The 10,484-nt window shown below is 58.7% G+C and overlaps 1 protein-coding gene across 1 annotated transcript in view; it reads left to right on the top strand.

Moving 5' to 3' along the window:
* Nucleotides 1-3,331: 3,331 nt before the first annotated feature.
* The window catches only part of ELN (elastin), a 16,749-nt gene continuing 9,596 nt past the window's right edge, over nucleotides 3,332-10,484 (top strand). The window contains exon 1 of the mRNA XM_049639382.1: nucleotides 3,332-3,413. Within this exon, the coding sequence (XP_049495339.1) occupies nucleotides 3,332-3,413 (82 nt within the window). The remainder of the gene's footprint in view (nucleotides 3,414-10,484) is intronic.

Raw genomic sequence — 10,484 nt, 5'->3', positions numbered from 1 at the left:
GGGCCCATCCTCAGACGACCTTCAAGGACAGCCAGACCAGAGGGGCCATAAGAGGAAGCACCAAGCCCAACCAAGAAGGCTCCCACCAAGGACCCTCAGAGAGGCTGGGGGCAGGGATGCAGAGGGCACAGACCCGCAGGGACAGAAGCTGAGACTAGGGGGCCTTGCCAACAAAGGCCCAACGTCCAGCCTTCCAGGACAAGTCTCGGAGCTAGGGTCCAGCTCTAGCGCCAGAAGGGAGGCCCGCCAAGAGGAAGGAGAGCGTCACTCGACTCTCTAGTTGAGCTGGGTCATGCAGGGCCTTGAAGGCCATACTCAGAAGTCTGGACTTTCTCCGGAAGGCGGCTGAGGGTTTCTGAGCAAAGCAATGAGAGGCTCAGAGCTGTGTGGGGCTGGCCGCTCTGGCCTTTCTAAACTGGGTGCACGTGGAAGACAGATAGAGGGGACCTGTCTGTGCCCCCCCTCCCCGCCCCGGGATGCCCAGCAGCGAGCGGGCGGGTGAGGCTTGTCAACGTTAACAGCCAAGCCAAGCTCACCCAGGACGCAGCACACTATGCAGCCCCCTGTGGACAGTGCTACGTTCATGACCTTATTTAATCTATGCAGCTATGCGGGGAGGTGGGCACAGAGCAACTGAGGACTGCTAGGTTTCTTGAATGTATGCGTGAATGAACGAACGAATGTTGGCTAATAACTGTAACCCCCAGTCCTTACATTATGTACTAGATGCATTGGGCTAAATTGCACCGATGGGTTTGATTCTGGATCGAAGCCCCTTTCGAGGCATACGGAGCCTCGTTGGATACATTATTGGACTTGCTATAAGTGAGCACCGGATGCTAAGAAGAAGGGGGCCCCGGGTAGGGGTGACGCACAGGGCCTGGCCCTGCGGGGAGAGGTGTGGCCCAGCAGCCCCAAGTCTATCCCTGCAAGCGCCCCTCCACACCTCTCCTGGATCTCAGGCAGCAAGCACTCTCCTGCTGGCTCCAGCCTCTCTCCAGTCCTGGAATTAATAAAGACTCTGAACAGACTGCGGTTTGCAAGTCTGAAAGCCGGTTCCTGCCCACGTCACTGCCCTGAGAAGAGTGGGGCCCATCTCCTCCCCAGCACCCCCTCCCTTCCCCCTTCCCAGGGGTTGGGGGGGGGCACGCAGATGCACCCCATAGACTCCCCTACCCACGTGCTAGCTCATCCTGGGCACTGAGCCTCAAGACCCCGGCCCCGGAGCAGCCCCTACCCCCACCAGCAAAGGCTAGTTCGGGCTCCTGACCTCTTTCAGCTACCCCAAAGTATCCCCAAACAACACGCACTGGAAGTAAGAGCCTTGTACACTTACTGGGTAGACGGCTGCAAGCCAGTTCTCCTCATGCACCCACCTTCTTCCAAACTCCGGGCGCAGCTGAGACCAGGGAGAGGTAGGGATGGCCCAGGGTCCCGAGGTGGCCCAGCAGACAGCCAAACCTAACAGTCACCCTAAACACAGCAGTGGGCTTGCAGCATGAGCGATACCAAGAGTAACACTAGAGTGGTGGTTCCTGCAGAAAACGAGGAGAGAGCATTTGGGATCTGGCAGGCACGGCACAGAAATATATGACCACATTTTATTTATCTTTGCAATAACCCTCCTAGGCAGGGATATTTATCACCCTCTGACGGATGACGAATCTGAAGATCTGTGAAGAGGCTACCCCAGTAGAAAGCGCTAGAGTTGGAAGTTAGCGGTAGGTTCGCCCGAGGCCAGTGCGTGGCCTTGCGAGACCTCCAGGCTGCCACAGTGCTCCTGGCTGGAGGTGGGGTCCTTTGGCTCTTTTGCTCAGAGCTGGGGTGGCCTCTCCCCCTCACTCCCCATCTGGGAACAGGGGAAAGCTCACAGAACTGTGGCCTCGACTTTTTCCCCTCGGAGCCTCTGATGAAGGCAAGCGTCAGTTTCCCTCTTCCATCCCCAAGCTCCCAAATTTATCCCCCACTTTCAGAGGCTGGGGAGGCATGACCTACCCCACCCCAGAAAAATCCCCGAGGTCCTCATCCTGTGTCAGGCAGGCTGGGACCACCTGAGTCCTTCTGGAAATGCTGGTCGCGGCTGTTTTGGCGCAGGGCTGCCCCCTCCTGGCCACCAGAGGAATGTCAGCCCCCCGGGCGTTCTCCTCGGGGCCTGGGGAGAACAGGCAGTCTGGGGACTCTGAGTCTGGTCTGCATGCTAACAGCGCTCAGCGTTGAGACAGATAGGGGCTGGGTGATAAAAGGGGGGCTGGGCCACCTGTCAGTGTGGGTGAGGTCCCCAACTCCCCGGTCCCCCATAGAGCACCTGGGGACCCTGCCTGAACTTCACCAGACACCGTGGCCTACACAGGCCTGCGTGTGGGACTGCGACCTTGATCTGTGACCAATGGAATCCCTGTGGTGTGTCAGGATCCCCCACATGTCCCTCAGATGTCCCAGGGGACAACACCAGCATGGTCTTCGTTCCCGGGCGGCCATTCCCCTGGTGCAGCCCATCTGCTCTCGTAGATACGGATCCCGGACCTGCGCAGCACCCCTTCCCCAGCGGCCAAGCAGGGGAGTGTGCCCTTACCCAATAAGAGTGGAGCCCTATAATGTGTCAGGGTCCTCCTTCCTTTCCCCAGATGCCCCGGGGGGACAGCGATCTCACCTTCCAGGCCATTGTGCTCATAGCCCCTCAACCTCTGGAGACCCGGGCCCCAGGCCTCGGACCCCAGACCTGCCCAACACCCCACCTCCCCAGCTTTGGGCAGGGACCGTCTCTGACCAGACCTGGGGGTGTTGAGGGGAGTCTGGAGGGCCAGGGTGGAGACAGAGGCGCGGGACAGCTGGCCTGTGTCCCCACACTGGGCCCGGGGCCCAGCCGGAGGGGCGGGGGCCTGGCCACTCGGGCCTTGGCTGGGGCCGGATTTTTGGCTGGGCTGCAGGGCCCTCCCTCCCGCTTCCTCTCCCGAGGGCTGTCCTGGCAGAGGCCCCCCTCGCACTTTCTGGCGGGAACAGGGCCAGCAGTGAGGGAACAGCTACAGAGGGAAAGCAGGAGAGAGATGAAGGAACTCTGTGTGTGTGTGTGTGTGTGTGTGTGTGCGCGTGAGTGTGTTTTAAGGAAAAAAGCCCACAGTCCAGTCCAGTCAGACCCAGCCTGGGAGGCTTGTGAGCCGGGCCTTTCGTAATTGCCCCCCTCCCCGCGGCCCCCTCCCCCAGGCCTCCCCCTTCTCCCGCCCTCCCGCCCGCCCTCTCTCCCTCCCTCCTTCCCTCTCAGCCGACGAGGCAGCAATTACGCTTTGGGGATAAAACGAGGCGCAGAGAGCGGGCTGGGGCATTTCTCCCCGAGATGGCGGGTCTGAGAACTGCAGCCCTGCGGCCCGGAGTCCTCCTGCTCCTGCTGTCCATCGTCCACCCCTCGCAGCCTGGAGGTAGGCCTCACCCTGACCCCCGGGGCTCGCTGGCAGCCCGAGGGCCTCCCGGCCAGGTGGCCGGACTGACAGACCAGAGGGCGCCCTTCACCCCGCCGTCCTCCAGGGGGTCCCTCAGAACGGCCCCTCCCGGGAGCCAGCCCGTGCAGAGGAGGAACCTGTCACACAGACACCCCGAGACTCAGGATGGTCCCAACCGTGTCCAGGTTCTGCCGCTCCGACAGGGCTGGGGACCCCCCTGCTCTGTCCTGGGAGCTCCGCCAGTGTGGGGGGGTGGGGGGGTGGGGGGGTCTGGAGCACACACTGGGGAAGGGCCAGTGGGGGGTCCCGGTGGGTCGTGGGGCACTGGCGATTTGCACACCTGTGAACCCAGCGGGGGTGCGCACATGTCCTGAGGGCAGGGGACCTGGGTTGGAGGCCAGCTCAGCCGCGGTGAGCTGTGTGACCTCAACAGGTTCCTTGTCCCCTGGGAAGCCAGGGCCCCCCTCTGAGGAAGGTCAGAGTCAAGTTGATTACGGGGCTGTGGGTTGGAAAGCCTCTGCTGTGGTCTGTCCCTGGTGAGGAGGGCTGGGACATCTGAGCATCTCTGTGTGTGTGTGTGTGTGTGTGTGTGTGTGTGTGTTGAGGTGAGAGTTGAAGGGTATGTGACAGTGCCTGTTAGCATGTGCAAAAGTCTGCCACCTGACAGGCATGTACACGTGGGAAATATGGTCTCCAGGTGTGGATTGTCACTGTGCATGTGACTCTGTGTGTGTGTGTGTGTGTGTGTGTGTGTGTGTGTGTGGTACAGAACACAAATGAGGATCAGGGAAGCTGGGGAAAGTATTCACCTGGCAGAGGGAGGGTGGCCAGTAGCAGAGGCTAGAGGGGACCTCGGAGCAGTCCTGTACGTGCTCTCTGTTGCAGGCCACAAGAGTGCCCTCTGTGGGGCCACTGCACACCTCGAAGGACCCTGGGAATGGCTCCCAGGGGGCCCCCGAAGGTGCTTCTGGCCACAGGAAGAGAGGAGTGCAGACACTTGAGCCATGTGGTGGGGTGGCCTGGGTGGGGTCCGCTTTCCGTGGGAGTCCTCCTCGCCTTAGGAACCAGACCCTCAGTGGGGCCGGTGTCGGGGGGCACAGGATGGAACAGGGCCAGGCCAGAGGGCCGGAGTAAGGGGCTGGGGCTGCAGGAACTGTTTCCGTGAGGTTGACCGGCCAGACAGGACCCCAGAGAGCAGAGGCTTCCTGCACAGAGGTCAGCTCCCAGGCCTGGATTGGGAGGCGGGCAGGGGGGAACACGCACACCATCGGTTGGGCCCCGCAGGGGGAGCGAGACAATCCCAGAGGACCAGCCACCCCAGCGCCGAGAGCAGCAGCTCTGGGGCCTCCTGAGCCTCCTCCCGGCTCCCGCAGGTGTGGCCCCCGAACACCCGTCTCTCCAGACAGTTCCACCAGCTATGTAGCGTGGCAATTAATCCCCTCAAAAACCCTAAGAGTTGAGCCTATGACCTTCTTTTACAAATAGGGAAATGGGAGCTCAGACAGCCAAAGGCAGCTCTGAGGGGGTTAACACCGGCCAAAGGGGGTTAACACCAGCCAGTTCTCTGCCAAAGGGTGACGGGTGGATGCAGGGCACCGGGCGACGCTTAGGAAAGCCCACGCCCGAGACTGAGTCCTCTAGAGTGGGCACACCCTAGAGCAGGTGCCCTCAGTGACACTACCAAGCCTCGACCGCCCTGCTTCTTTTCTTGCACATAAGTCTCAGCTCTGGTCCACGTGGTAGACCAGCTGGGTCCCAGGAAGGAGGGCGTGAATCCATGCAATCTGTTGGGGGTTTTGCCCAGGGACTACCAAAATCTAAAGAGGTCGGGGTGTGGAAAGGGGTGTGGAAAGGGCCGTACGTCTACACACACACAGAACCGCCCTCCTGGCTCTCCTGGGGAGCCCAGCTTCCCCCCGCCCTCCATTGAGAAGATATCACCCCCACGAGTTCCCCAGCCCCCAAAGAACCATATTGTCAGTGGAGGGGTCTCCCCAGAAAAACTGGTGGCAAGGGGTGTCTAGACCCACTCAGGATAGCTCCAAAGTAGCTTTGAGGACCAGCTGTCCCAAACCCCTATGCCATTTATAAACGGAGAGAGAGAGGGAGGAATTAAATCAGACAGAGTTCTGTCTCCCAGGACCCAGAAATAATATCAGCCTTTTCTTTTTCTGATTTCGGAACTAAGGATGATTTAGTACAGGGCTTGTCAGCCCCTGGCTGAATATTAGACTTAACTGGGGAACTTTAAACAATTCGAATGCCAGGGTCCCACCCAAGAATTCCTGCTTTCTTTGGTCTGAGGAGGAAACTGGACGTGGAGGTTTTGTAAAAACTGTCCAGGTAACTCCGATGAGCCTCTGGGGCCAAGGACCTCCGGCTGAGCTAATCCTGCTCTCCGCATTTGCTGGGGCCAAGGCAGGAGGTCAGACGTGCCCAGGGAAGGGAGGGGACAGAGTCCCACACTAGAGGACGGATTGTTTTTGAAAAGCCCTTGGCAGGCTTTCTCCACGCAAACAATAAACAGCTTCGTGCGGACTGATCCGCTCCCCTGCCAGCCCCCTGGACTTGGGCTTGGCAGAGCCCCTTGCCAAGGCCTGCTGGCCCCATGCTCATTCCGGAACAGCCTTCTCCACATCTCTGAACCTGAAGCCCGGGGGCCCAGGCAGAAGGCCCTGCGTGTGACTGGGGTCAGCTGTGGGTCCCGGGCCAGGCGCCCCATCTCCCTGGCGCTTGATTTCCCTGGCTGTAAAATGAGGGAAAACATTCCTGCTGCATTTATCTCCTAGGCACAGTGGGAGGCGTCAGCCACGGAACATCTGCAAACATCAAATAAGGGGACTGTGGGGATGCGAATTGCTAAAACGATAGATCTTCGTGTTCGGACGCACTTATTCGGGCTGATTGACTTTTATAATCAGTGCCCGGTTTTAAGGTTTAACTTTCCCTCTCGCTACTCACCCCCACGTTCTGTCTCCTGGGCACAGCAGGGGTGAGTGATGGAGGAAGCAGCTAGGAACGGGGCGGGGAAGGCCCGGAAGAGTCCCAGGAAATCCAGGAAGGCTTCATAGCAGAAGAGGCCTTTGAGTTAGACCTTGAAAGAAAGGTCAGTGTTTGAGGGGCTGACTGTGGATGAGAGATGAGCCTGGGCCCAGGGTGCCCTGAGAGGCAGAATTGGAGAGACGGAGGGGCAAATTCTATCTCAGCAGAAAGAAGACCTCTCTGCAGGGAGGGGGTGACTTTCCTGTCACTGGAGGCGTGTGAGCAGAAGCCCGGGAGGCGGGGGAGGGAGGGATGTTTGCGGAAGGAGTTTCCACCCAGGCCAAGAAGACTGTTACGATCTCGGAGAGTCTAGGATCCGGATTCTAAGACGCAAGAGACAAGTTCCACCCTGGGCTAGCCCGCGAAACAAGCCAAACCCACATAAAACAAGACAAGCATATGCTCCAAGCCAGCTGCTTTGGGCCAGCTGAGCAGTGAGAGCCACAGGCCCAGAGAAGGCAGGAAGGGAAGAATTTGAGCTCAGTCTTGGAGGAAGGGCAGGACTGGGGAGCAGAGAGGCATCCTGGCAGGAGGATGCGCTCTCGCCAAGGAGGTAAGAAGGAGGGTGACCAGCTGGAGCACGAAATGAGGCCACTGCCTTTTTGAAGGCCCCTGACCGACTCCTGTCGTCATCTGTTCTCACCTCCCCTGCACTTGCCCGGAGCGGGCAGGGCGGGGATCCTTCGCACCCCCCTGAACCTTCTCTATTTCCTCAGCTCAAAATGACGGTCCAAATCTCTAGCCCCTTCCAGGCCATCGTGGTCCAGGCACAGAGCTTGGCGCTGTTGGGATCTGAATCCTGGGGGTGGGGGACGGGGGAGAACTGGGGAGGGCCAGGAGGGCTGCAGGGAGACGGGCAGGTGCTGGGGAGAGAGGAGGCAGAGGATGGAAGGGGGAGCAGATCCTGGGCAGAGGAAGTAGGGGTTCAGCCGGGACGAGGTAGGGAGGCTCCCGGGCTGGTTGGGGATGGAATAGGCTGGACTGAAACCCACAGGCAGCATCCTCCCCTCAACCTAATTCCCCCATGCTTTATTAAATACCTACTGCATACCTGGCCACAGGCCAGGTACGGTGCAGCAAAGCAGAGACAAAGGCTGACCATCTTTTCCTTTTTTTTTTTTTTGCAATTACTGTAGCCCAGAGCCAGGGCAGGACACGTCTCTTATTTGAACCACTTGACATTTGACAATTTGACAATTTGCAACAGCCTTGCAGGGCAGAGGTTATCAGCCCCTCATTTCTTTAAAGGAAACTCGGGCTCAGAGGGGTTAAGTGACTGGCCCAAGGGCACACAGACGGGAAGCAGTGGCACAGCCCGAGGCCAGATGGGTCTGTCCCGAGCCCCGTGCTCTGTCCACCACCCCCCACCCCCACGCTGCTCCTGCCCTCTGTCCTGGAGCTGGAGAGCAAAGAGGTAGGGAGAGAGGCACGGTCAGGAGGGAGAGACAAGGAGAGAAAGGGGAGGAGGGGGAGAGGTGTGGCTCTGGGGCTTCGGCACCTATGACCATGACAGTCTGGCATTCCCCACCCTGCTGGGCTGTCGCTGGGGGTGACGGGGCTGTGGGGCCAACAAGCCCAGCGTGCAGCATCGTCAGGCCACGGAGGCCAGACATCTGCCGTGAGGCCTCTGGACACACCGTCCCCCGACCCCGCCCGTGCCCCTTTCAGCAGGGTGGTGCCGGGGCCCCGGCTGGGGCAACGGCCAGGCAGCTCACGAAGCTGAGGCCACTGTGGTGGTGGAGTCAGGGCCCGGTCTGCCCCGGGATCGTCTGTTGCCATGACCACGCTCGGGCCCGGTCTGGGGCCCAGCGCCACGGCGTTCCCCAGCGAGAGCTTCGCGGGTCCGTGGGGAGTGAACTCGTGATCTTGGCCGGGCAGACAGCCCCTGGCCTGGCCGGTGAATTAACTTTTCCTTAGGAAACTATTCACTTTGCTCATTCATGGTGTCCCCCTCTGGGCCCCGGCGCCTCCCAAGACAGCCCGGTGTCAGACGGCCAGAACCCCACCCAGCCGTCGCTGCCCAGTGGCTGAGGACGCTGACCTCACGCCATCCTATCAGTGTGGGAATGACTGCCTTTTTGCTAGCAGCAGCCACATCTCCTTAGGGCTCACTGTCGTAGCCCAGCCTGCCCTCCCACAGCTCTGGGCCCTGCTCAAGCTGCTTACGGCTGGAGAGGGTTGACCGCCCAGCAGAAGGCGGACAGCCCCCCGCCCCGGGCCGGACCCTCTCTGGGGGCGGAGGGGAGAAGAAGCAGGTGACCCCGTGCAAAACACCGTGCTCAGAGGGAAGGCCTGGCTTTAAGCCCAGACGCCACTCTTCCCAGCTGTGTGTCCCTGGGCGCACCTCTTAACCTCTCTGAGCCCGATTTCACATCTGTTGAAATGAAAATCGTAATCTCTGCCCTTCCAACCTCCCGGGGGCCATTCTGAGAAGCATGAATGAGAAAATGCTTTGTAAACATAAATTGCTTCGGCCAGCATATCTTTCTTTGTAGATGTGCAACATCATCATTATCATCTGCATTATTATTGTTACTGTGCTTTCATTGGTTCTGGCTGATGGAGGGTTCTACCTACTCACTTCCAGGGGTCCCAGGGGCTGTTCCCGGAGGAGTTCCCGGAGGCGTCTTCTACCCAGGTAACGTACAGGAGACTTCCGTGCGCTCGGGGAAGGCAAGGTCCTGATTAGTTCGTAAGAAACGCACGGTGTGACAATGTGGAAGGGGAGACATTGGCACGCCTACCAAAGTGGACCCACAAGACCCTCCTACTTTTTTTTTTTTTAAAGAGGTTTATACTTTTATTTTATTTTTTAAAATTTTTTAACGTTTATTTATTTTGGGGACAGAGAGAGACAGAGCATGAACGGGGGAGGGGCAGAGAGAGAGGGAGACACAGAATCGGAAACAGGCTCCAGGCTCCGAGCCGTCAGCCCAGAGCCCGACGCGGGGCTCGAACTCACGGACCGCGAGATCGTGACCTGAGCTGAAGTCGGACGTCCAACCGACTGAGCCACCCAGGCGCCCCCCCCCCTCCTACTTTCAAAAGCAGTCCGCGTGACACTTTCACAAGCACTCAGAGCATAAATTTTCTGAAAGTTGAAAGACGATGCTTGCGAGACTGTAGGAAAGTGGGCGCCTTCAGGCACCCCTGCCTTTCAAACCCTTAACCCTGGTCTTGGGAATCCACGCAAGGGAAATAACTGAAAAGCAGCGAGAGATCCCGAAGAAGGTCCATCGGAGGGTTATTTGCAAAGACGTAAAACCATAAGCCCACCTCACTGAAGGGAGTGATCAAGGACACTCTGAAATAACACCCAGCTACTCAAAAGTATGAGTGCGCTACCTGCACAACCGTACGGCGAAATGTTCTTCAAGTGCAAATAACAGAAAAGCAGCGTTGGAGACTGGGAACGCCCCCAAAAGATAATGAGCAGAATGTGTTGCAGCTGTGGCATGGGGTGGTGAGGGTGAGGGGGCGCGTTTTCTTTTAATTTGGAAAAAGGCATCATGCTTTAAAGTAGATTGAAAAACCGAAGGTAACGCTTTCAATACTGAAAAAGTAATTTGAGAGGCGCTTCTGGGAGGTGCACGCCTGGAGGTGTAGGAAGAGAGGTGCCCGGAAAGGATGGGGAAGCCCAGTACCCTTCCCCCACACCTTGCCCTCTTCCATCTCGCTGTTCCTGGGTTACGTCCTTTTATAATAAACTAGATATCTAGTGTGGAAAAAAAAAAAAAAGGCAGTTGAGTGCTCAGAACTGCTATGAAGGTGAGGGCAGCCGCGGACACTCCCAGACACTGGCGGGCACCAGGCTGTTGGCCCAGTGGGGAATTGAGGCTCACGGAGCTTAAGGCTGGCCCGCCATCGTGTGGCTAGGCAGCGAGGGACTTGACTGTGGGTCAGTGGGCAGCTTTCTGGCTGGCTAAAAAGAGAGCGCTCCAGGAGTGAGAATGCCGTTGGCATTCTGATGGTTCGTTCTGTCTCTCTCTCTCTCTCTCTCTCTCTCTC

Source organism: Panthera uncia, chromosome E3 (assembly GCF_023721935.1).
Source record: "Panthera uncia isolate 11264 chromosome E3, Puncia_PCG_1.0, whole genome shotgun sequence".
In the NCBI taxonomy this organism is placed as follows: Eukaryota; Metazoa; Chordata; class Mammalia; order Carnivora; family Felidae; genus Panthera; species Panthera uncia.
This window is presented reverse-complemented; position numbering and strand designations above follow the sequence as displayed.